This window comes from Lepidochelys kempii, chromosome 23 (genome assembly GCF_965140265.1).
Source record: "Lepidochelys kempii isolate rLepKem1 chromosome 23, rLepKem1.hap2, whole genome shotgun sequence".
In the NCBI taxonomy this organism is placed as follows: domain Eukaryota; kingdom Metazoa; phylum Chordata; order Testudines; family Cheloniidae; genus Lepidochelys; species Lepidochelys kempii.
Window position 1 is genome coordinate 9085887 of NC_133278.1, and position 26526 is coordinate 9112412.

The following is a 26526-nucleotide window of genomic DNA, read 5'->3' on the forward strand; positions in this document are numbered from 1 at the left end:
ACAGCAGCTCCATCTATCTCCTACCCCGATGGGCCTGAGGCAGCTCCCCAGGCAGAGGCCAGCCAGCAGGAACACACAGCAAGGGGATCCACTCGGCCCAGGGGGGTCGTCAGGAGAGTCACTGCCAGGAAAGGCCAATGGGAGCTGTCTCTCGATCTCCAGACATGTTCTTACAACAGCAAATATCCCTCCTCCCATCTTAGTGTGCATGGTGGGCCAGCGCTGATGGCCAGGGGAGAACGCCCCCTACTGAGCACCCCATTTTCTGCAGCACAAGCCCCCTAGCGCTGCCCTGGGGCATTGGGGCTAGCACTGACTGCGTGGGGAGAGAGCCCCTGCCTGCTCCTTGCAGCCGCTTGCCTGTTCCTTGGCAGTCTCCCATCCATGGCGGGTCAGGCAGCTGCTGTTTAGCGGGATGTTTGGTTGTATGACAACACAGGTTGCTATGGTTGCCAGTACCCTGGAAACACAGCCCTCAGCAGCGACTGCCCTGCGGTGCAGCTGGCTGGGCAGGGGCAGTGCCTGGCATGGGGTGCCAGGTGGCCAGGGTCCCCTGTTTACGGGCAGGGTCCCAGAGGCCTGGGCTGCGCTGTGCCTCTGCCCGTGGCACTGCTGGCTGCAGGCCAGCCTGGCTCGCACAGCACTGACTCAGTCTTTCTATGACTCGCCCCTGGCTGGGACTGTGAGGCCCGGACATCCCCAGGGCTGTGGGGGGAGATGAGCGCCAGCCAGGCCAGGGCCCCCATGGCAGGACAGGACCCCTCCCCCTGTCCCCTCACACCCCTTGGTCCGGACATGGCACAGCACACAGGGCGTGAGGCCAGCCTGGCAGCTGGAATCACAGGAGGACGTGTCAGTGTGCGCGCACAAGTATGTCGGTGTGTGTATATGTGTGACTGACTGTGTGTGTGCGTTGGCATGTGTATGAATTGACAGTGCATGTGTCAGTGTGTGCACGTGTATGTCAGCACCTGTGTGTGTCTGTGCGTGTGCATCCCTTTGCATGAATAGTTGCACACGCATGGGCGGGCATGTAGGGATGGCTGGGTGTGTGTGTGTGGCCCTGGGTGTTGGTTTGTGCTGCAGACACAGGCATGAGCCCAGCTGTTGCAGCTGTTTCTGTTGCAGCTCATTAACCCATTGCCTGCCAGTGGTCTGGCTGAAGGATGCTGCTCTCTGTCCTGGGACATGTGGCTGGCAGGGCTCGCCCAATCCAGCATCCCTGGTGTCATGCTTGCCTACTCCTGTACACAGGGTTCCCTGCCACCCCTGGCTTCCCAGGCTTCGAGGTCACACCCTGAGCTGTGGGCGTTGCAAGGCTCCCTCCTTAGAAATTGTGGCCAGGCTGAGTCATCCCCTGGCCTGGCCAGTCCTGCTCCATGAAACACCCCTTCCTGACACTGTGCAGACCTGGCCCCAGGGCTTGCTCCCCACCAGCCACCATGCGGCTGCCCCTGCTCCTCCTTGGTGAGTACCAGCTGCTTTGGGGGTGAGGCTCAGGCACTGGGGAAGCCCAGCCCCTTCCTAGCCCCAGGGTCCCACCTCAGGCACTGTCAGAACTCCCGGATGCTGAGGGCTGCAGGGGACACAGTGCTGGGCAGAGGCCACTGAGCATTGGGAAGCTGGTGCTGAATGCTGGGCAGGGGGCAGCAAGCAGGGGGCACTGGGCAGTGGGTGCTGAGCTCTGGGCAGGGGATACTCAGTTTCAAAACCGCAGGCAGGGAGATCAAGGTGCCTGGCACTCCAGGGCTCGCTCCTTTCACAGGCATTTGCAGTGTATATCTAAGTGCTGCTCATTCTGGTCATTCCCGGGTTGGGGGCTCAGACTGGCTGCTCCCCCACACCCAGCCAGCCCCCACTACAGGACAGTCCTGACCCACTGGGCAGGAGATTAGCCATCTGCTGGGCTCTGCTCACCCATTGCGCTCTTGTTTTTCAGTTGGGTTCCTGGAATTTCACTGCACAGGTAACTGCGTATTGTGGGTGTGTGCGCGCACCTGTGTGTGTCCCTGTGTATGTGTCCCTGTTGGCTCTGTGTGTGTGTATGCGTGTATCTGTTGTCCCTGTGTGTGGCCCTAGGTATGGGTGTCCCTATCCCTGTGTGTGTCGGGGGGAGGCGGGGCACAGGACTACCTAGGACCTGCGTGAGCCTGGTGTGGACGCAGCTCATGGAGCAGTGCTTGGCCAGCCCAGCTGAGCCACCTTGATGATGCAAGCTCTGTCCTGCAGGTACCACTCAGGGCTCTGCTGACAGAGCCATGTTGGGCAGGGGTGACACCTCTTCACACCCTGCCCAACAGCCATGCCAGCAAACTCTGCGCGTAGGCCTGGCCAGTGTATCCCTAGCCTTGTGTGTGTTCACCCCTGCCTGTCTCACCCTAGCACTGTCTGGGCCTGGCACTGTCTGTGGGGGTCCCCTCTCTGCCTCCAGCTCTTGCTGGCTCTAGGGTTTCTGATGTGATGGGGATGGGACCGGGCAACCACAACTCCAGCCCATGTGAGGCAGGGGTATGAAGGATCGCAGTGCAGTGAAAGGGTTGCAGTGGGGTGAAAGGTTGCAGGGGGTGTGAAGTGTTGCAGTGGGGTGGAGGCTCAAAGGGGTTGAAGGTTCACAGGTGAGTGAAGGATCATGGGGGTGGGCTCAGTGGGGCGGAGTGGCCCAAGGGGTGATGGGCACAGGGAGGAACAGCCCCATTATGGGGTGGGAGCCTGGGAGGGAAGGACTATATGGGGTAGGAGTTTCCTGTGGGGAGGGGCCCTCAGGGTGGAGGGGCCCTCGAGGGAAGGGGCCTATTGGGGTGGGGCTAGAGGAGAGCAGTCTTGTGGAGCAGATAGGACTGTGGGGGGATGGGGTCCTGGGAGGAAGGAGTGGTGCAATGGGGCCCTGGGGGTGGGGATAAGGCCCCGCGGGGCTGTGTGGAGAGGGGAGGGCCCTATGGGTCAGAGGGGCCATGAGAGAGGGGCTGTGGGTCTGACAGGCTGTGCCATCCCTGCAGGCCCATTCCTGGTGCGTCTGGCTGGGGGCCCCAGTGAGTGCGTGGGGCGTGTGGAGATCAACTACAAGGGCCGCTGGGGCTCGGTGTGTGACGACGAGTGGGACCTGGCCGACGCAGCCGTGGTGTGCAGGCAGCTGGGCTGCGGCACCGCGCTCTCCGCCCCGGTGGGCGCCTGGTTTGGGGAGGGCACGGGCCCCATCTGGCTCAATGAGGTGCGGTGCCAGGGCTCAGAGCAACATCTGCGCCACTGCCGTCACCGGGGCTGGCGCCAGCACGTCTGCAGCCACGAGGAGGACGCCAGCGCTGTGTGCTCAGGTGGGGCCAGCCGGAGCATGTGAGGTGGCAGCTGGGAAAACCACACAGCTGTGCCAGGCCGCACCGAGCTCTGGGACAACTATTGGGATCAGGTCCCATGAGCCATTCCCCACCCCCTGAGCCAGCTGGTCCCCGCCTGGGGCCAGAATGGAGCGGACCCCCCTAGAGGTCCCCATGTCCCGTTCCCCGCCCCCGGAGCCAGCCAGTGCCTGCCTGGGGCCGGATGGAAGCCGGCGCCCCATAGAGGGGACAGGCCCCGTGTCCCATTCACCACCCCCTGAGCCAGCCAGTCCCCGCCTTGGGCCGGAGCGGAGCGGATGCCCCTAGAAGGCCCTGTGTCCCACTACAGCATGGTGTGGCTGGGGCTCTGGGTATGGCGCAGGTGATATGGCCTGTTCCATTTCAGTGCCCATTGTGGCTGGCACCGATCCTTCCAGGGCCCAAAGGCCACACTCTCCCTGTGGCCGTGTCTATGTGTCCCTGTCTGACCCTGCTGTGCCCACAGCTCACCGCTTCCTGCCCATCATCACCACTGAGCCCTCGGTGCAGCCGGCCCTTGGGGACCACAGCCCCCCAGCACAGAGCACTGCCAGGCCAGCTTCCACCACGCCAGAGCACAGTGAGTATGAGACAAACCAATTCCCCCCCTAGCAGACCCCCACCCCCAATGACCCTCCCACTCCTTGGCACATGCCTCCCTCCATTCCATCTCCCCAGCTTCCTGGGGCTTCATCCCAGGGGAAGTGGAATTGCTCATTTATGAGCATTGATTGGAGCTAGCTGCTATTACTGACCCCTGATGGGATAAGCCGCAGAACTGGAATGTTAAAATCAAGGATTAGAGCCTAGGTAGGAAGCCTCAAGTGGGCAAACGGGGAGGGAGGGTACCCGACCTTAAAAGTGGCATTGCTTGTTTCTGAGTCACTTCTCTACCATGTGTGGAAGAACAGCTGTATCCTGGGGGACTTCAATTCTTTTCAATTCCAAGGGAGAAGGGGCCATTGTGGTAATGTCTAGTCTGACCTCCTGCATAACACAGGCCCGAGAACATCCCCCAAGTAATTCCTAGAGCAGAGCTTTGAGAAAACCCTCCAATTGGAGTGACCTACCCTGGAGATCTCACACTGCCAGGATCAAACTGTCATAGGAATTTCAGAATATTGTAGGTTTCAGAGTAGCAGCCGTGTTAGTCTGTATTTGTAAAAAGGAAAGGAGTATTTGTGGCACCTTAGAGACGAACAAATTTATTTGAGCATAAGCTTTCATGAGCTACAGCTCACTTCATCGGATGCATTCCGATGAAGTGAGCTGTAGCTCACGAAAGCTTATGCTCAAATAAATTTGTTCGTCTCTAAGGTGCCACAAATACTCCTTTTCTTTTTGAGAATATTGTAGATGACAGTTTCCTAACCCAGAGAGTGCTGCAGCCAACACGGGAATTTTACACTTGAGCTTGTCTATAAACTGTTACCCGCACGCTCTAGGACACCCCACCTTTACCCTACCATGGGCTCAAGACATAACCCGGTTGATTTAGTTCCTAGGGCAATGGGCAAAAGGCACCTACCCTTACCCAGTTCTTAGGGCTCAGGGCCCCCACCCCCATTCTTAGGGCTCAGGAAGTAATCAGCGGGTTTGCGGGGCCTGTTTACCAGTGAAAGAGCCTTATACAGTAATATCCTTAACTTCTATTTATTAACACTTACCAACACAGAATACACAGGCTAAGCATACAATGCTGACCACTCCCAATAAGGCAGACGAAATTTTCCTGATGTCCAGTCAGGATCAGGTCATCCGGGGCTCTAGCTTCCAGCACGGTGTGGTTGGCAGGGTGTTGAGGTTTGGCAACTCTGATCTTGAGCTTTGTCCTGGAGTTAGGTTCTAAAGAACTTCCTTTTGGAGTTGGGACCCCAATTTATATAGTTAAACTTGAGTCCTGCTTAGCTATACCTTAATCAATTGTTTTAAACTAAAGTACTACAAAACAGTATTTTTCACAATCCTAGCCCATTACAAAACAATTCTTTAACCAATCATTCCCCACCACCTTAATTGATTTAAATCTTGCAAAATGAGTTATGCAACAGACAGAAACAATCAAAGAACCAGACAGAGACCATACAGATGACCATGAGAGAAGTGGGGACCAAAAAGGCAAAACAATAAAGAAGTAGATCTACCACTCCTCCCAGTTTAGTATCATCCGCAAATTTGCTGAGAGTGCAATCCACACCATCCTCCAGATCATTTATGAAGATATTGAATAAAACCGGCCCCAGGACCGACCCTTGGGGCACTCCACTTGATACCGGCTGCCAACTAGACATGGAGCCATTGATCACTACCCGTTGAGCCCGACAATTTAGCCAGCTTTCTACCCACCTTATAGTGCATTCATCCAGCCCATACTTCCTTAACTTGCTGACAAGAATACTATGGGAGACCGTGTCAAAAGCTTTGCTAAAGTCAAGAAACAATACATCCACTGCTTTCCCTTCATCCACAGAACCAGTAATCTCATCATAAAAGGCGATTAGATTAGTCAGGCATGACCTTCCCTTGGTGAATCCATGCTGGCTGTTCCTGATCACTTTCCTCCCAGAAGTGGCCAGCATGTCTGGCAGTGGCTCCTGGGGGTGGGTGGGGTGGGGCAGGCGGCTCCGCCGTGTGCTGCCCTTGCCTGCCTGTACCACCCCCGAAGCTCCCATTGGCATGGTTCCCCATTCCCAGCCAATGGGAGCTGTGGAGGGCAGTGCCTGCAGGTGAGGGCAGCGCACTGAACCCTCTGCCCCCTCACCCCCAGGGGCTGCAGGGATGTGGTGCCAGCTGCTTCTGGGAGCGGCGCGAGGCCAGGGCAGGCAGGGAGCCTGCCTTAGCCCTGCTGCGCCATGGGGCTGGCAATCCTGACGGGCCGGATCTGGCTCGCGGGCCATAGTTTTCCCTCCCCTGTGCTAGCGCGACCCATGGTGGAGTATCCATTGGTCACTCCTTGGAGCTTCCATTGTTCCTCTGGACCCCTTGTTGCTCTAGGTCTGTTTCAACCAGTTCCGTAATGAACCATTTGTTCCACCCAGACAATGAGATGACACACACTCCTGTGTGTCCTGCACTATTCCAGCAGTAGTGCTATCCCACTGGGTAGCAATGCAAACTACAGAGGGAAACTGAGGTGCACATAGGATTCATAAAAATATTACCAAAAATTCCCACTTTGTCACAAGTGAGCATGACCTGATCACATTTATAATGTTCAAAAAGGAGAAACTCCAGTCCAGCAATCTGTATACTTGATGCTTTAGAAGGGACAATTTCACAAAGCTGAAAATAATTATGAGCCAAATCATCTGGGAGGAAGAATTTAATCAGAAAAATGTGTATGATAATTGGGAATAGTTTGAGAATTAGATGTTCCAAAAGCCACAATTCCACAACTGAGGAAGAAGGCCTTGCTGGTTAAAAAAACTGACCTGCTTGAAAGGAGGAGCGAAAGCAGTGATAAAAATAAAAACAAATATATATAACAAATGGAAGAAAAAAGGAAGTTGGCAGTAATGAATATAAATCAGAAGCTAGAAATTGTATAAAATTGATTAGGGAAGACTTTTAAGTGAAGTAGTAACGAAAAGAATCCTGACCATGGTATTGATGCATTACTAGATGAAAATGGTAGAATTATTAATAATAATGCAGAAAAGGCAGATGTGTTCAATAATTATTTCTGTTCTGTATATGGGAAGAAAACAGATGATGCAGTCTCATCATAGAATGATGATAACACTCTTCTTATTCCACTAATATCTGGAGGATATGAAATAGAAGCTACTAAAGTTAGAAATGTTTTTAAATCAGCAGGTCCAGATGACTTCCATCAAAGAGTTTTAAAAGAGCTGCCTGAGGGACTCACTGGACCATTACTGTTGATTTTCATTCAGTCTTGGAGCATTGCAGTAGTTCCAGAAGACTAGAAGAAAGCTAACATTGTGCTAATATTTAAAAAGGGTAAACAGGATCACCCAGGTAATTATAGGCCTGTCAGTCTGACATCAATCCTAGGCAAGATCATGGAGCAGATGACATGGGACTTGACTAATAAGGTATTAAAGTAGAGTAATGTAAATATTGCAGATCAACATGGGTTTATGTAAAATAGATCCTGTCAAATTAACTTGATATCTTTTTTGATGGGATGACAAGTTTGGTTGATAAAGGTAATAGTGTTAATGTAATATACTTAGTCTTCTCTGAGGCATTTGACTTAGCACTGCATGACCACCACTCCCAAGAGGAGGAGACGGGTGGTGGTGATCGGGGACTCCCTCCTAAGGGGGGCAGAGTCATCCATTTGCCAACCAGACTGAGAGACTCGAGAAGTGTGCTGCTTGCCAGGAGCTAGAATTCAGGATGTGATGGAGTGTCTGCCGAGACTCAGCCCTCGGACCGCTACCCCTTCCTACTTCCCCACGTGGGCACCAATGATACTGCCAAGAATGACCTTGAGGGGGTCACTGCAGACTTTCAACTAGGTTCGCCAGGGGACGGTGACCTATGCCCTGAGGTAAGTGGGGAAGTGGGATATCGGGAGAAAACACAAGGAGGAGGGTGCAACAGGGGCAGCCTCCTGATTCATACTGAGAAAATAGGGCAAGCGGCTAGTTATCTTAGGTGCCTGTACACAAACGCAAGAAGCCTGGGAAACAAGCAGAAAGAATTGGAAGTCCTGGCACAGTCAAAGAACTATGATGTGATTGGAATAATAGAGACTTGGTGGGGTAGCTCACGTGACTGGAGCACTGTCATGGATGGGTATAAACTGTTCAGGAAGGACAGGCAGGGAGAAAAGGTGGAAACATTGCACTATATATAAGAGAGCAGTATGATTGTTCAGAGCTCCAGCATGAAACTGGAGAAAAGCCTGTTGAGAGTCTTTGGGTTAAGTTTAAAACCAAGAGCAACAAGGATGATGTCGTGGTGGGTGTGTGCTATAGACCACCGGACCAGGAGGATAAGGTGGACGAGGCTTTCTTTGGACAATTAATTGAAGTTTCCAGAACACAGGCCCTGGTTCTCATGGGGGACTTCAATCACCCTGACATCTGCTGGGAGAGCAATACAGCGGTGCACAGACAATCCAGGAAGTTTTTGGAGAGTGTTGGGGACAACTTCCTGGTGCAAGTGCTGGAGGAACCAACTAGGGGCCGTGCTCCTCTTGACCTGCTGCTCACAAACAGGGAAGAATTGGTAGGGGAAGTAGAAGTGGGTGGCAACCTGGGCAGCGGTGACCATGAGATGGTGAATTTTAGGATCCTCACAAAAGGAAGAAAGGACAGTAATAAAATACGGACCCTGGACTTCAGAAAAGCAGACTTTGACTCCCTCAGGGAACTGATGGGCAGGATCCCCTGGGAGGCTAATATGATGAGGAAAGGAGCCCAGGAAAGCTGGCTGTATTTTAAAGAAGCCTTATTTAGGGTGCAGGAACAAACCATCCTGATGTGCAGAAAGAATAGCAAATATGGCAGGCGACCAGCTTGGCTTAACAGTGAACTCTTTGGTGAGCTTAAACACAAAAAGGAAGCTTACAAGAAGTGGAAACTTGGACAGATGACTAGGGAGGAGTATAAAAATGTTGCTCGAGCATGCAGGGGTGTAATCAGGAAGGCCAAAGCACAACTGGAGTTGCAGCTAGCAAGGGATGTGAAGGGTAACAAGAAGGGTTTCTACCTGTATGTTAGAAACAAGAAAAAGGTCAGGGAAAGTGTCGGATCCTTAATGAATGGGGGAGGCAACCTAGTGACAGAGGGTGTGGAAAAAGCTGAAGTACTCAATGCTATTTTTGCCTCCATCTTCACAGACAAGGTCAGCTCCCAGACTGCTGTCCTGGGCAGCATGGTATGGGGAGGAGGTGAGCAGCTGTGAGTGGTGAAAGAACAGGTTAAGGACTATTTAGAAAAGCTGGACATGCACAAGCCCATGGGTCCAGATCTAATGTATCTAAGGGTGCTGAGGGACTTGGCTGATGTGATTGCAGAGCCATTGGCCATTATCTTTGAAAACTCATGGTGATCAGGGGAGGTGCCGTACAATTGGAAAAAGGCAAATATAGTGCCCATCTTTAAAAAAGGGAAAGAGGAGAACCCGGGGAACTACAGACCGGTCAGTCTCACCTTAGTCCCTGGAAAAATCATGGAGCAGGTCCTCAAGGAAACCATTTTGAAGTACTTGGAGGAGAGAAAGGTGATCAGGAACAGTCAACATGGATTCACAAAGGGCAAGTCATGTCTGACCAACCTGATTGCCTTCTATGATGAGTTAACTGGCTCTGTGGATATGGAGAAAGCAGTGGACATGATATATCTGGACTTTAGCGAAGCTTTTGATACGGTCTCCCACATTATCTTGCCAGCAAGTTAGAAAAGTATGGACTGGATGAATGGACTATAAGGTGGATAGAAAGCTGGCTAGATTTTCGGGCTCAATGGGTAGTGATCAATGGCTCGATGTCTAGTTGGCAGCCGGTATTAAGCAGAGTGCCCCAGGGGTCGGTCCTGAGGCCAGTTTTGTTCAACATCTTTATTAATGATCTGGAGGGTGGGATGGATTGCACCCTCAGCAAGTTGCAGATGACACTAAACTGTGGAGAGAGGTAGATATGCTGGAGGGTAGGGATAGGGTCCAGAGTGACCTAGACAAATTGGAGGACTGGGCCAAAAGAAATCTGATGAGGTTCAACAAGGACAAGTGCAAAGTCCTGCACTTAGAAGAATCCCATGCACTGCTACAGGCTGAGGACCGACTGGCTAAGCAGCACTTCTGCAGAAAAGGACCTGGGGATTACAGTGGATTAGAAGCTGGATATGAGTCAACAGTGTGCCCTTGTTGCCAAGAAGGATAAAGGCATATTGGGCTGTATTAGTAGGAGCATTGCCAGCAGATCGAGGGAAGTAATTATTCCCCTCTATTCGGCACTGATGAGGCCACATCTGGAGTACTGCATCCAGTTTTGGGCCCCCCACTACAGAAAGGATGTGGACAAATTGGAGAGAGTCCAGTGGAAGGCAGCGAAAATGATTAGGGGGCTGGGGCACATGACTTATGAGGAGAGGCTGAGGGAACTGGGCTTGTTTAGTCTGCAGAAGAGAAGAGTGAGGGGGGATTTCATAGCAGCCTTCAACTACCTGAAAGCGGTTTCCAAAGAGGATGGAGCGCAGCTTTTCTCAGTGGTGGCAGATGACAGAACAAGGAGCAATGGTCTCAAGTTGCAATGGGGGAAGTCTAGGTTGGATATTAGCAAACACTATTGCACTAGGAGGGTGGTGAAGCACTGGAATGGGTTACCTAGGGAGGTGGTGGAATCTCCATCCTTACAGGTTTTTAAGGCCTGTCTTGACAAAGCCCTGGCTGGGATTATTTAGTTGGACTTGGTCCTGCTTTGAGCAGGGGGTTGGACTAGATGACCTCCTGAGGTCTCTTCCAATCCTAATCTATGATTCTATGACCAACTAGAATGAAACAAAACAATATAAAATTAACACGGCACACATTAAATTGATTAAAAACTGGCTAGCTGATAGGTCTCAAAATGTAACTGTAAAGAGGGAATCATCAACGAGCAGCAGTGTTACTAGCGGGATCCCACTAGGGTCAGGTCTTGACCCTATGCTCCTTAACATTTTTATCAATGACTTGGAAGAAAACATAAAATCGTCACTGATAAAGTTTGCAAATGACACATATATTGGGGGAGTGGTAAATAATGAAGGGGACAGGTCATGGACACAGAGCGATCTGGATCAGTTGATAAAGTGGGTGCAAGCAACAATATGTGTTTTAATATGGCTGAATGTAAATGTATTCATCTAGGAACAAAAAATGCAGGCCATGCTTACATGGTGAACTGTCTCCTGGGAAGCAGTGACTCTGAAAAAGATTTGGGGATCATGGTGCATAATTGGCTGAACATGAGCTTCCAGTGTGAAGCTGTAACCAAAAGGGCTAATGAGATGCTGGGATGGAGGGGAATCTCAGGTTGAAGTAGAAAGGCATTTTTACCTCTATACTTGGCACTGATGTAACCACTTATGTGATCAACCAGTTCTGGTGCCCACAATTCAAGAAGGATAGTGATAAATTGGAGTGGGGTCAAAGAAGAGCCACAACAATGATTAAAGGGTTAGGAAACCTGCCTCAGAGTGACAGACTCAAGGAGCTCGATCTATTTAGCTTCACAAAGAGAAGGTTAAGGGAGGATGATCACAGACTATAGATATCTACATGGGGAATAAATATTTAATAATGGGCTCTTCAGTCTAGAGAGGAAGGTCTAACACTATCCAGTGGCTGGAAGTTGAAGCTGGACAAATTCAGACTGGAACTAAGATATACATTTTTAACAGTGAGAGTAATGAAGCGTTGGAACAATTTACCGTGAGTTGTTGTGGATTCTCCATCATGGACAATTTTTGACTCAAGATTGGGTGTTTTTGTAAACAATATGCTCGAGGAATTATTCTGGGGACGTTCTCTGGCCTGTGCTATTCAGGAGGTCAGACTAGATGATGAAAGGGGTCCCTTCTGGCCTTGGGATCTATGAATCTACAAGCTTCCCTTTCTGTCCGCTGTGATGTCACCAAGCATGCCAGAGCCATGACCCTGTCAGAGACTTGCCCCCACCCATCAGCCTGGGCAGTGGGGCTCCCTTCCCTTGGAAAGACCCCCCCATGCCCCAGCCTGGCCTGTGGCGCCCCTTCCTCTACAGAGAGCCCCCAGCCTCTTAGTCTGGCCTATGGGCCCCTCTGTGATCCCCATCCCCTGGTGACCTATTATCTGCCCTGCAGGCGGCGCCCCCCTGCGGCTCGTGGGGGGCCCCCACAGCTGCGCGGGGCGTCTGGAGGTGCTTCACGGGAGCCAGTGGGGCTCGGTGTGTGATGACGGCTGGGGGCTGCTGGAGGGCGCCGTGGTGTGCCGGGAGCTGGGCTGTGGCGCAGTACAGGCTGCCCCCGGGGGGGCGCATTTTGGGACTGGCACTGGCCCCATCTGGCTGGATGATGTGGGCTGCAGTGGGAAGGAGATGTCCCTGCAGCAGTGTCGGGCACAGCCCTGGGGGCGAACCAACTGCCAGCACGATGAGGATGCCAGCGTCATCTGCACAGGTACCCCTCCGAGCTATCCCCGCAGGAGCTGCCTACCCGCCTAGGACCAACTACCCCCCAGAGCTACCCCTCCCCCAGAGCTACCTCCCCCAGAACTACCTTCCCCCCCAGAGCTATCTCTCCCCCGACAAACTATTCCCCAGAACTGCCTCCCCCACAGAGCTACCTCCCCAGCGACTTGCTACACCTCCCCCAGAGCTACCTTCCCTACAACCCGATGAAGTATTCCCTGGAACTACCTCCCCTACAGAGCTACCCCCCACCCAGAACTATCTACTTCCCCAGAGTTACCTCCCCCCAGAACTACCTACCACCCTGACAAACTACTCCCCAGAGCTACCTACCCCCAAATAAACTATTCACCAAAACTACCTCTACCCCAGAGCTACCTCCCCCTGACCTACTACACCCCAGAGCTACCCCTCCCCCAGAGCTACCCCCCGAGAACTACCTACCCCCTGACAAACTACTCTCCAGAACTACCTACCTCCTCAGAGCTACCTCTCCCTGACCTACTACCCCCCAGAACTACCTACCCCTGACCTACTACCCCACAGAGCTACCCCTCCCCAGAGCTACCTCTCCCTGACCTACTACCTCCCAGAACTACCTACCCCTGACCTACTACCCCACAGAGCTACCCCTCCCCCAGAGCTACCTCCCCACCCAGAACTACCTACTTCCCAGAGCTACCTCTCCCCCAGGACGAACTATCCCACTGAGCTATTTTCCCCCCAAAGCTACCTCCACCCCGAACTACTTACCTCACCAACCTACCTCCTACCCAGAGCTACTGACCCCCTCGACCAACTACCCCCCAGAGCTACCTCCCCCCCCCCAAAAAAAACTACCTACCTTAGAGCTATTTACCTCCCTGGGAACAACTATCTTTCAGAGCTCTTCCCCTCCCAGAACTAGCCCCCCAAGAACTACCTCCCCACCCCCCAAACTACCTACCTCCCAAAGCTACCTAGCCTTCTAGGACCAACTACCTCCCAGAGCAGTCTTCTCCCCAGAGCTATCTACCCCCAGACAAACTGCCCCCTCAGATCCCTGCTCTCTTCCCAAGGGGGCTGATCTCTGCTCTCTCCCCAGGGGGTGCTGTGCTGCGGCTGGTGGGTGGCGCTGGTTCCTGCTCTGGGCGGCTGGAGGTTTTCCACCAGGGCCGCTGGGGCACAGTGTGTGATGACATGTGGGCGCTGCCAGGTGCGGCTGTGGTGTGCCGGGAGCTCGGCTGCGGAAACCCACTCTCTGCTCCCAGGGGGGCCTTTTTTGGTGAGGGCAGCGGTCCCATCTGGCTGGACAACGTGCGATGCCAGGGCAATGAGTCGGCGCTGAGCCGGTGTCGGGCTGCACCATGGGGCGTGCATGACTGCCAGCATGCGGAGGACGCTGGTGTGGTGTGTACAGGTAACGTGTGTGCGGGCGGAATCTCTCGTCTCTTGCACTGGGCTCTCGCCTGCCGGCACCCAGATTTTAACTCTCTCCGTTTCTCTGCTGCTTCCATCAGCAGATGGCGCTGGTTTGTGGCACATTTTCTCCATGCTGCGCTGAGCCAGAGGGTTTGGTTCATTCTCATGTAAATCAGAATTAGCCTGACGGTTCATTGGGATCCCTCCGTTAAGCAGTTTCTTTTAATATTCCAAAGTTATACCCTGGGTAGGAGCCAAGATCTGGCATTCTTCCCTTCCCCTCCCTGGGCTGGACCCCCATCGCACTTCTAGAGCAGGACGCTCAGCTAGAAACAAAACCCTGGATTGGGCCTCTGAATGCAGGGCCCAGCCTGGATGTCCCTGTACTGAATGGAGAGCAAGAGGCACTTCGCTGCAGTGCAAACAGAAATCCATTCGGGGCAGTTCTCTGGCCTGAGAATGTGTGAAGGAACACAACCAAGGGTTTGCTCAAGGAGAGCTGTCGATGGGGTTCGTAAGGCACACAAAGGAACAGTGGCTAGTTGGGCGTGAGATATGTGTCTGTACGCTGGAGTTCAGCTAGTTTGCTCGCGAGGCCGTTCAGCTGTCTGGGCGCACAGTGAGCTCTTCCTAGATGGGTTTTTTTTACACTCCTCTCTAATGCTTGACTTACCCCTGGCAGCCGGGGCTCCCCCTGTGTGTTGAACCTTGGAGGGTCTCTGTAGTTGGACAGAGGGAGAGAAGCTCTGCTCCTAGGTGGCTGTCAGACTTGCTTGGTCACTGAGCAGGATGTAGATTTGCTTTAACCATCGCATCTCTTACTCCTGGGCTCATGGAAATTCCTTGGCCAATGTGTCTAAAAGGTATGTAACCCCGCTGCCAGCTAGTGGTCGCAGCGACAAGAGCCAGGTTCAATTTCTAGGGGTTCCTCTTAACACCACAAAACAGAACTGGTTCAAGCCCCCACCCAGAAATCTGGGAAAAGTTACCACCTCCCCACGTGCCTCCAAGAGGCAATGCTTCCCCCTCACAAACTCTGAGTCTGCGTACAGTATAGAAGAGAAAACTTCTAAGAAAAGGCAAAAGGAACCCAGCATTAATTTGAGAAGACACCATAACAGTGACTCCCAAATAAGCAATCAGTAAGTAAAACACCCGCCCGGCAGTGTCCTTTGCCTCAGTTTCCCACATTGCAGTGTGAAAGTCCAATGGACAAGTGTCCCTTTAGTATGCCACTCCCCTCCCCCTGCGCTGCACCCCACTTGGTTGTCTGAGGTGGGCGAACTCCCAGAATTCGGGGGGCATTCACAGGGTTCAGCTCCCGCTCCTGAAGGGGGGTTGGGCAATACCTCTGTCACTGCTGCTTGCTGCAATGCCGTGGTCTGACGCCCCGTCCGCAGGGATTTCACGGGACAGCGAGGAGCCTAACTGCTGCAGCCTCTGCCGTGCTTTCACCACCCCACTGTCCCGACACCCGCGCCAAGGCTCATCCCCAGGTCCTGCTCTAGTGAGCGCTGAGCAGAAGCCAGGCCGCTCCATGGTGTCCACTCAGGGCTCTCTTTACACCCTGGAGAAGCATCACACAGTAGCTAAAACGCTTTAACCCCCAGCTAGAAACCCCTATTCCGGCCCTTGTTGCTTTTCCCTGGGGTTTGGCATCTCTGTGCCTGCTTAGTGAGGAGATTAGGGAGACCCTCTCAGTCAGGGCAGGCTAAGTACAGGTCTGCTGCCCTTTACTCCTGCAATAAGGATAACAATAAGGTGCCCTGCATCCAAGACTATTAACCCTTAACAGCCCAAATGGATCACTTTGGCCAGGCAGCTGTCTGCTGAGTGCCTAGGCAAAGGAGGCGGTGTCTATGCAAATACAGCCTGTTCCTCGCATCTTGCGTCACTAGAGGATAGGGCAGAGCTCAGTCAGATCCTGCTTGCCCACGGATTGTGGGCAAGTGATGGGATGAGCCAGGGCCATCTCGCAACCTTCTTCAGTACCCTCGCTAGGGGAACAGAGGGAGAGCACCTGATCAAAGGCGCGGGGGAGCATATAGCTCTTACCAAGCTATTCCAGGCACGTTTAACCTCCGTACAGCTTGCTGTGTGCGCTGTGTGTGCACGTGTATGTGCATGCAGCGTGTGTGTGCAGTGTGCATTTTTGTGCAATGCAGTGTGTGTGCATACAGTGCATATGTGCAGTGGGGAGTGTGTGGGTACATTGTGTGTGCAGCGGTTTGTGTGTGCAGTGTATGCGTGTGCTTGCAGTGTACAATCTGTGTGTGCAGCAGTGTGTGTGTGCATTGTGCATGGGCGCAGTGCTGTCTGTGTGTGCAGTGTGTGCAGTGTGAATTGTGCATGGGCAGTGTGTATTTGCAGTGTGTGCAGTGTCCGTGCAGTGTGTCTGTGTATAGCGTGCACAGTGTGTGTATATCTCTGGGAGTGTGTTTGTGCCAACCCCCTCAGGTTGCTAGGATCTCCTTGTCACGGAGTCCCCGGGCGACGCTCTGGAACTGCTCCCCATGAAGTCAGTCAGGACTCTGGGGAAGTCTCCTCTCTGGGAGCAGCCTGTCTGCAGGGCAAACAGCTCACACAGCTTCCACCTTCCTGGGTCTGACCTTGGAGCATTCAGCATCCTCTGCCCCTCCATGAGCTTCCCACAGCGAGTCCGCCCAGGCAGGGTCGTGGGGAAGCCAGAGGGTCCTGCACCCCAGCTCCGCAGTCAGACGTGACTCTCAGCCAGCCAGTAAAACAGAAGGTTTATTTGACGACAGGAACATGATCTAACACAGAGCTTGTAGGTGCAGAGAACAGGACCGCTCAGCTGAGTCCATTTTGGGGGGCAGTGAGCCAGACAACCCCGTCTGCACTTCACTCCTCATCCCCAGCCAGCCCCAAACTGAAACTCTCTCCAGCCCCTCCTCCTCTGGGCTTTGTCCCTTTCCCGGGCCAGGAGGTCACCGGATTCCTTTGTTCTCCAACCCTTTAGCTCTCACCTTGCAGGGGGGATAGGGCCCAGGCCATCAGCATCCAGGAAACAGGGTGTCGGCCATTCTCTGTGTCCAGACCCCTGCACACACCTGCCCTCTAGGGCTCTGCAATGATCATACACCCTTACCCCACCATCTAGATACTTAAGAACTGCCTAGGGGAAACTGAGGCACCCCCACAATATTCAGAGGAAACATTAAGAACAGTCCCGCTTTGTCACACTCCTCCATCTCTTTCACAGACGAATTGGCCCATGTGAGGCAGCGCTTTGCCAAGCCCATGGCCCCACAGCCACGAATGCAGAAGCCACGAATGCAGAAGCCACGAATGCAGAAGCCACGGACGCAGAAGTCACGGACGCAGAAGCCCCGGCCCCGGCCCCCTTCAGCGGCACGGGAGGAGACACAGGCACCAGCCCAGGTATCCCCACAGGCAGTGCTACCAGGTGAGTGAGCAGTGGGACTACCCTCCCCAGCCAGCCCCCTGTTCCGGGCCAGCCAGTCACCAACCACTCCCTAGTCCAGCCTCCAACCTGCCCCATCCCAACCCAAAGCCATCCCCCTGCTAGCTCCCAACCCATCTGTCCCTGATCCTCAGGATCCTGCATTAGACAGTCCCTTGAAGGAACCCATCAGTGTGCTAGACCCCCAAGGGGTCCCAATCTTCCTCCAGGATCAGCCACACCAGCCTCACTGCCTCCGAGACTGAACCTCTGGGGTCCAGCCCTTCTGCTCCACCCGGCGAGCTCTGCCCAGCGCGTCCAGCTGAGAGACTCCTGGGAGAGCCTGGGCCGCCCTGCAGGGATTCCTGGGCCGCCCTACAGGGATTCCTGCACCTCAGCCGGGATTGACAGTGACACCTGGCGTGGGGCAGGCCTTAGGGTAGCAGGACGTTGTCCAGAGTGGCCAAGCCAGGACTCTCTTGAAGGAACCGTGCCACCGTGGTGTCCTCTCAACCTGCTCTGCCCCAGAGCAGCTTCCCTCCCTGCCCCTGGCAGCCCTCCCTAGCCCAGTAAGGCACTGCCACGCCTGCCCATCAGAAACATAGTACTGGCAACTCCTGCCTTGGCACACTAGCCCTTAGTCCGGCCCCATCCTGCCCTCACCCGCCCAGCCAGCCCCCAGCCCCTCATTTGCCCCAAACTTCACCTGCCCAGCCAGCCCTCAGCTCCCCATCTGCCCCCCATCCCGCCCCACCCGCCCAGCCAGCCCTCAGCCCCCCATCAGCCCCTCCAGTCCCCCCTCCAGTCCAGCCAGCCCACAGCTCCCCATCTGCTCCCCATCCTGCCCCACCTGCCCAGCCAGCTCTCAGCCCCCCATATGCCCCTCATTCCACCCCTGCAGTCCAGCCAGCCCACAGCTCCCCATCTGCCCCCCATCCCGCCCCACCCGCCCAGCCAGCCCTCAGCCCCCCATATGCCCCTCATTCTACCCCTGCAGTCCAACCAGCCCTGTACTCCCCGCTGCCAGGCTGTCCCTCTGCTGCTGGCTGGGCTCCTGTTTCCCGTGTGCCTGGGGCAGGTCCGGCTGGCGTGGGGTGAGGGAGGTCCTGGCTGGCGTGGGGTGAGGGGGGTCCTGGCTGGCGGGGGGTGAGGGGGTCTGGCTGGTGGAGGGTAAGGGGGGTCCGGTGGCAGGGGGTCCTAGCTGGTGGAGGGTGAGGGGGTCTGGCTGGCGGGGGATGAGGGGGGTCCGGCTGGCAGGAGGTCCTGGCTGGCGGTGGGTGAGGGGGGTCCTGGCTGGTGGGGGGTGCTAAGCCAGCTGCTCTGTATTCCAGGGAAGTGGAAGCCGTTGTCTTTGCTGGAGGTCACCAGCCCCCGGGAGGCCGCCCAGCCAGAGGGGACCACACGGGGCCCCCCGCCCTCAGGAGAGCCAGAGCTGCCCACTGCTGGACCCGCAGGTCAGTCTGGGAACCTGCAGCTCGAGCTGCCCAGCCATCCTCGCTGTACCCATCCTGCCCTGGCTCCGAGCGCTCCGCCCAGCAGAGCACCTGTTTTTTCCACTGCTGTCTGTCCAGATCTCCCCAGCACTTCTGCCTGGGAGACCCTCCCTGCCCCCCTCCCCCCGTAGGGGACGCCTGCAGCTCAAACGGCGCTGGCCTCACTGTCAAAGCGATGAGCCAGGGGCCAGCTAGTGCTGTGGGTGACGCCCTCTTGGGCTGGGCCTGAGCCCCCAGGGCAAAGAACCAGGCTGGGTTAGGCCCTAATCCTTGCTCTGCCCCTCTGCCCCCCAGTCCTCTGCCTGTCCTATCTCCCAGCCCCCTTCCCCATGGGCTGGGGCTAGGCAGTGGCTACCCACCTCCCTTGTAAAGTGCTGTGAGATGAGGGGTGGAGAGGGCAGAGTGGGGGAGCGGTGGTTTTATCGGGGTGTGCACATGGGGACGGACGGCTGGACAGATGGGGTGTATGGGGACTGAGGGTTAGTGTGTCAGATGCAACCTTCTGCAACCTTTACATTGAAATGTTCCCAGTTGCTATTAATATGAAGTTGTGAAGGATAAAGGTGCGATGAAACCCAGCTTAGCTTTCAGGGTTGAGCCTCTGGAGCGCTGACAAGCCGTGGTCAGTGAAAGGCCACAGGGCAGCACTTGGAGGGATAAAACCAAGCTTCGCTTAACTAATCATTTTCCTTTTCAATGATTGCCACGTAGGCAGCACAGCGGTTATACTCGCACCAAAGATGGACGGGTGTACCACGGACAGCAGAGTGAAGTGAACCGAGCAGTGCCCTTTGGATGTTAACTGCTATTCAGCAAAACTGTTTCTTTCATAGGCACCAGCTCCATGGGTGCTCCAGAGCTGGAGAACCCATGAAAAAATGTTAGTGGGTGCTTAGCACCCACCACAGCCAGCTCCCGCCCTTCCCCCCGGTGCTTCCCGTCTGCTGCCGGCCCCACGGATCAACTCCTCCCCCTCCCTCCTGCACTCAGCTGTTCCAGGTGTGCAGGAGGCACTGGGAGGAAGGGGGAGGAGCGGGACAGGAAATGCTGGGTGGGGAGGAAGGGGGGGAACTGGGTTGGAAGAGACGGGGCAGGGGTGGAGTGGGGGCGGGAAGAGGCAGGATAGGAGTAGGAGCTTGGGGAAAGGGTTAGGCCAAACCCTAATTTGTAATTAACATAGGCTACAAAGGGGATAGATAGACAGACAGATAGATAGATAGATAGAGGGGGTGGATGGGGATAGAGAGATAGAGGAGGTGAATGCGGTAGATAGAGAGATAGAGGGGGTGTACAGGGATGGGTAGATGGGGGGGTGTATGGGGATAGACAGATAGAGGGGGTGTATGGGGTAGATAGAGAGATAGAGGGGGTGTGCGGGGATGGATAGATGGGGGGGTGTATGGGGATAGACAGATAGAGGGGGTAGATAGAGAGATAGAGGGGGTGTACGGGGATGGATAGATGGGGGGTGTATGTGGATAGACAGAGGGGGTGTATGGGGTAGATAGAGGGGGTGTACGGGGATGGATAGATGGGGGGTGTATGTGGATAGAGAGATAGAGGGGGTGTATGGGGATGGATAGAGAGATAGAGGGGGTGTACGGGGATGGATAGATGGGGGGTGTATGTGGATAGACAGATAGGGGGGTGTATGGGGTAGATAGAGAGATAGAGGGGGTGTATGGGGAAGGATAGAAGGGGGGTGTATGGGGATAGACAGATAGTGTTAGTGCTGCGCTGGGTGGTGTGGGGCAGTGTGTTGTGCAATGGGTGTGTTAGATGGACCGTTGAGTTGACCCAGTGGCCATTCTTATGTTCTTGTTAACAGGGGATTTACAAGTGACTTTAACTTTCTATAGCTCAGTTTATTTCAGCCTTTCAAATACAGGGCCATGGATCTTAAGTGCTGCTCTGGGCAGTGTGGGGCCGGGCTGGGCAGACTGAGCTGGGGCAGGGCTGGGTTTGGGTGGGCGGTGCGGGGCTGGGCTGGGCAGACTGAGCTGGGGCAGGGCTGGGTTTGGTGGGTGGTGTGGGGCCGGGCTGGGCAGACTGAGCTGGGGCAGGGCTGGGTTTGGGTGGGCGGTGCGGGGCTGGGCTGGGCAGACTGAGCTGGGTCAGCGCCGGGCTGGGCTGGGTGGTGTGGGGCTGGGCTGGGCAGACTGAGCTGGGGCAGGGCTGGGTTTGGGTGGGTGGTGTGGGGCCTGGCTGGGCAGACTGAGCTGAGATAGGGCTGGGTTTGGGTGGGTGGTGTGGGGGTAGGGCTGGGCAGACTGAGCTGGGGCAGGGCTAGGTTTGGGTGGGTGGTGGGGGGTAGGGCTGGGCACACTGAGCTGGGGCAGCGCCAGGGTGGGCTGGGTGGTGTGGGGCCGGGCTGGGCAGACTGAGCTGGGGCAGGGCTGGGTTTGGGTGGGTGGTGTGGGGCCTGGCTGGGCAGACTGAGCTGGGGCAGGGATGGGTTTGGGTGGGTAGTGTGGGGCCTGGCTGGGCAGACTGAGCTGGGTCAGCGCCGGGGTGGGATGGGTGGTGTGGGGCCTGGCTGGGCAGATTGAGCTGGGGCAGGGATGGGTTTGGGTGGGTGGTGTGGGAGTAGGGCTGGGCACACTGAGCTGGGGCAGCGCCGGGGTGGGCAGACTGAGCTGGGGAAGCATCCGGGTAGGCTGGGCAGTGTCGGGTAAGGCTGAGCAGACTGAGCTGGGGCTGGGCTGTACGGTGTGGGGAGCAGGAGGCAATTGGCAGCACAGCTCAGAGGCCCTGCACTGCAGGCAGAGGAGGGGAGTCTCCATTGGCTGGAGCAGCAGGGCCCTGTTCTCTGTCTCCCACCCTGTGGAGCTGGCAGGGCCCAGCGAGTGGCTCGCTGCGCCGGTGCCGGCCTGGTGTCTATGCACATCTCTGGGGAAACCCACCATCCGGACCCAGCCCCTGGAGCTGCAGCTGGAAGGGCAATCAGGGTGGGGGGGTTCTGCATGGGGAACATTACCCGCCTTCCAGCTCTGCGGCTTTGTCCCCACAGCCAGGCTGTGACACATGCTGCCATGGGGGTGAGCAGCCCCAGGGATGGGCTCCATCCTGAACGGCATGGAGCCCCGGGGGTGCAGCACCCCGTCCCGAAGAACCGGCGGCCCCACCCCAAAACATTGGAGACACGCACAGGTACCAGTGTCACTGTGCGGCGTGCTGTGGCCAGGGCCTGCCCTCGGGGTCTATGGGAGAGGGTGTCTGTGCTGGCCCCGATGCCCAAGGTAGCGCTAGGGGTTCTGTGCTGCCGGGAGCGGGGGGCTCCGTAGGGGGCACTGTCCCCAGCTGTCTGTGCTGGCCCCGATGCCCAGGGGGTGCCAGTTGGGCCGTGGTGTAGGACAGTGGTCATCGGGGGAGGTGTTGAAGGGGGCCTGTTGGTTGTGACAGTCAGTGGGGCAGGGTATGAACCCTGGCATCCTGGCAAAATGCCAGGGAGGGTCAGTGCGTTCTGCCCCTGCCAGGCGGTGCAGGACACAGTGGGCCGGGCTGGAAGGTGTCGTGGGATGGAGCCCGTTGGGCACTGGGGCGGGGCAGGGCTGGAAAGACCCAGCCATCCCCAGAGCGCTCTGGAAACCTGCGTCCATGTGTCTGTCCCCTTCCTTACATAGACGCCATCCGGCACCGAGCTCCTGCTGCCACCCCCACCCTCGGGACCCACGCTGGGGCCCAGACTGACCCCAACGTGCCTCGTCCCCCACGCCGGCCTGGGGATAGCACTCTGACGACTGTGGCCTCCGCAGCCCACCCTTCCAGCCAGCCCCAGAGCGCCTGGACCAGCCCAGCCACCCCCACTCCCGGCCAGCCCCACAGCGCCTGGACCCGCCCAACCACCCCCACTCCCGGCCAGCCCCACAGCACCTGGACCCGCCCAGCCACCCCCACCCGCACTCCCGGCCAGCCCCACAGCGCCTGGACCCGCCCAGCCACCCCCACCCGCACTCCCGGCCAGCCCCACAGCGCCTGGACCCGCCCAGCCACCCCCACCCGCACTCCCGGCCAGCCCCACAGCGCCTGGACCCGCCCAGCCACCCCCACCCGCACTCCCGGCCAGCCCCACAGCGCCTGGACCCGCCCAGCCACCCCCACCCGCACTCCCGGCCAGCCCCACAGCGCCTGGACCCGCCCAGCCACCCCCACCCGCACTCCCGGCCAGCCCCACAGCGCCTGGACCCGCCCAGCCACCCCCACCCGCACTCCCGGCCAGCCCCACAGCGCCTGGACCCTCCCAGCCACCCCCACACCCACTCCCGGCCAGCCCCACAGCACCTGGACCCACCCAGCCACCCCCACCCCCACTCCCGGCAAGCCGCAGAGCACCTGGACCCACCCAGCCACCCCCTCCCCCACTCCCGGCCAGCCCCACAGCGCCTGGACCCACCCAGCCACCCCGACTCCCGGCCAGCCCCACAGCGCCTGGACCCACCCAGCCACCCCCACCCCCACACCCGGCCAGCCCCAGAGTGCCTGGACCAGCCCAGCCTACCCTAACCCCACCCCTCCTCCCAGCCAGCCTCACAGCACCTGGACCGGCCCAGCCTCCTCTACCCCCACCTCCACAACCACCCACCCTCCTGGCCAGCCCCACAGCACCCGGATGTACCTGGCCTCCCCTACCCCCATCCCCAAAACCATGCACTCTCCCAGCCAGCCCCACAGCACCTGGATCAGCCTAGCCTCCCCCATCCCCACAACCACCCCCCTTTCCAGCCACCTCCACAGCACCCAGATGGGCCTGGCCTCCCCTACTACCACCCGTATCCTCACAATGACCCACAGAGCCCAAACAGACCCAAGCATCCCCATCCTGGCAACCACCCAGTCTCTGAACATGGCCCACAGCACCTGGCCAGGCCTGGCCCCCACCTCCCCCTCCGACACAACCACCCAGCTTCCTAGCCAGACCCTCAGCACCTGGATGGGCCCAGCTCCCTCCGACCCTACAACCACTCAGCTTCCTAGCCAGACCCACAGCACCTGGATGAGCCCAGCTCCCTCCGACCCCACAACCACCCAGCCTCAGGATGAGACCCACAGCTCCCGGATGAGACCAGCTCCCTCGGACCCCACAACCACCCAGCCTCGGGACGAGACCCACAGCACCCAGATGGCCCCAGCTCCCTCCGACCCCACAACCACCCAGCCTCGGGACGAGACCCACAGCGCCCGGATGGGCCCAGCTCCCTCCGACCCCACAACCACCCAGCCTCGGGACGAGACCCACAGTGCCCAGATGGGCCCGGCTCCCTCCGACCCCACAATCACCCAGCTTCCTAGCCAGACCCACAGCACCTGGATGGGCCCGGCTCCCTCCAACCCCACAACCACCCAGCCTCGGGACGAGACCCACAATGCCTGGATGGGCCCAGCTCCCTCTGACTCCACAACCACTCAGCTTCCTAGCCAGACCCACAGCGCCCAGATGGGCCCAGCTCCCTCCGACCCCACAACCACCCAGCCTCAGGACGAGACCCACAGCGCCCGGATGGGCCCAGCTCCCTCCGACCCCACAACCACCCAGCCTCAGGACGAGACCCACAGTGCCTGGATGGGTCCAGCTCTCTCCGACCCCACAACCACTCAGCTTCCTAGCGAGACCCACAGCAGCTGGATGGGCCCGGCTCCCTCCAACCCCACAACCACCCAGCCTCGGGATGAAACCCACAGTGTCCAGATGGACCCGGCTCCCTCCAACCCCACAATCACCCAGCTTCCTAGCCAGAACCACAGTACCCAGATGGGCCCAGCTCCCTCCAACCCCACAACCACCCAGCCTCAGGATGAGACCCACATCGCCCGGATGGGCCCAGCTCCCTCCAACCCCACAACCACCCAGCCTCAGGACAAGACCCACAGCGCCCAGATGGGCCTGGCTCCCTCCGACCCCACAACCACCCAGCCTCGGGACGAGACCCACAGCTCCCGGATGGGCCTGGCCTTTCCCTCCAAGCCCCAGGGTGAGCCTCCTGGTACTCGGACGCAGTATGCCAGCCCAGCAATTAATGGGACAGGTTGTGCCAAGACACCTGGAGCGCCCTGGCTTCCAGGCACCCCAGCTGCACAGACAGGTAGGGGTCTGGGGGCACTGGTCCCAGGAAGGGGGGGTCCAAAGGCCTGGGCCAGAGGGTGTGTGGACAGCATCTAGACACCAAGGCTGACTGGAAATGTCACCATGTATGTGTGTCAGGGGGATTCTACTAGGTCCTCCTGGGGCGATAGCATCCTCCCTAGACTGGCCGGGCCAGACCCGGCCCTCCAATAACCCATCCTTCTCCGCCATGACACCCACCCAATATCAGGTTTCAGAGTAACAGCTGTGTTAGTCTGTATTCACAAAAAGAAAAGGAGTACTTGTGGCACCTTAGAGACTAACCAATTTATAAAAATATTCCACTCCATACGGCTAAATGCAGTGCCTTGCATAATGACAGGTTTCAGAGTAACAGCCGTGTTAGTCTCTAAGGTGCCAAAATTGGTTAGTCTCTAAGGTGCCACAAGTACTCCTTTTCTTTCCACCCAATATCGTCCCAGTTCTGGGATCCCCAGGCCTTTACACAGGGGAAAATACCATTATCCACCTTTGTAGGTGGATAAACTGAGGCATGGACTCTGAAGTGAGACAGTGCCTAAGCTGGGGAGAAAACCCTGAAGTCCTGGCCAGCATGTCCCCTCTCACCCTAACCCACTGTGCCTCATGCCCCTTCCCAGAGCTGGGATAGAACCCAGGACTCCTGGCTCCCAGCCCTTCTGCTTTAACCCACTAGACCCCACTCCCCTCGCAAAGCTGGGATAGAACCCAGGAGTCCTGGCTCCCAGCTCGCCCTCCCCCAGCTCTAACCATTAAATCCCACTCCCCTCCCAGAGCTGCCTTGGCCTGTGCAGTAGCAGACAAGGCTGTTGTCAGTGGGTGAGTGGCTGGTGGCCAGACCACATAGTGGCGTGGGGGGGGGGGGCGTGTCTGTCCAGCATGGAGCTTTACAGGTGGCTTCTTGTGTCCCATCCCACAGATGCTGCCACCACGCCAGGCCAGCCTCAGGGACCTGTCCTGGAGATGCCACACCCTGCCACCCGCGCCCTCCCACCCACGGCCTTCCCCCCAACCATGCCCTCAACCCTGGCCCTCCCATCCCTGGCCACTGCTCTCCACACCACCACCCCTCAGGCCACCACCACCCCTGCTCCACCCCCTGCCCAGGGGGCAGTGACTATGGTGTGGGAGACAAGAGCCCCCTTACCGGCTGCAGGGCTGGGGGCAGTCAGGGGGAAGGGGGATTGCCAGGAGCCAGGCTACAAATCTCCCCAGCTGCAGGAGCTGATCCAGGTGGTGCGGGAGCTGCGGGGGGACTTGCAGGCCCTCGTCCATACCCAGCGGCAGGAGCGTCGCCAGCTGGGAGCCATCGCTGGCAGCCTGGCTGAGCTCGTGGGGGCTGTAGGGCAGCTGGTAGGGGAGCTGCCCAGCCAGGTGCTTAGGGGGCAGAGCCAGCTCCCCCTCCAGCGTGGCGCAGGCAGGGCCCTGCACCCCACACTGACAGCCTCGCCTGGTACCTACCTACCAAAGAGCCCCACTGAGAGACAGACCCCTCCCAGCCCGAACTAACTCCCCACTGAGAGACAGACCCCCCCTCCCCGGCCCGAACTAACCCCCCACTGAGAGACAGACCCCTCCTCCCCAGCCTGAACTAACCCCCACTGAGAGACAGACCCCCCTCCCCGGCCCGAACT

The 26526-nt window shown here is 57.2% G+C and overlaps 1 protein-coding gene across 1 annotated transcript; it reads left to right on the forward strand.

Moving 5' to 3' along the window:
* The first annotated feature begins 77 nt into the window (after window positions 1–77).
* On the forward strand, window positions 78–26401 carry LOC140901841 (uncharacterized). Its single transcript, XM_073321269.1, has 11 exons — window positions 78–1467; window positions 1940–1966; window positions 2997–3311; window positions 3817–3930; window positions 12149–12463; window positions 13559–13873; window positions 17099–17302; window positions 18631–18753; window positions 22416–22604; window positions 23343–24872; window positions 25812–26401. The coding sequence occupies exons 1-11, from the start codon at window positions 1380–1382 to the stop codon at window positions 26399–26401; spliced, it is 3810 nt and encodes a 1269-aa protein (XP_073177370.1). The 5' UTR covers window positions 78–1379.
* The last annotated feature ends 125 nt before the right edge of the window (window positions 26402–26526 follow it).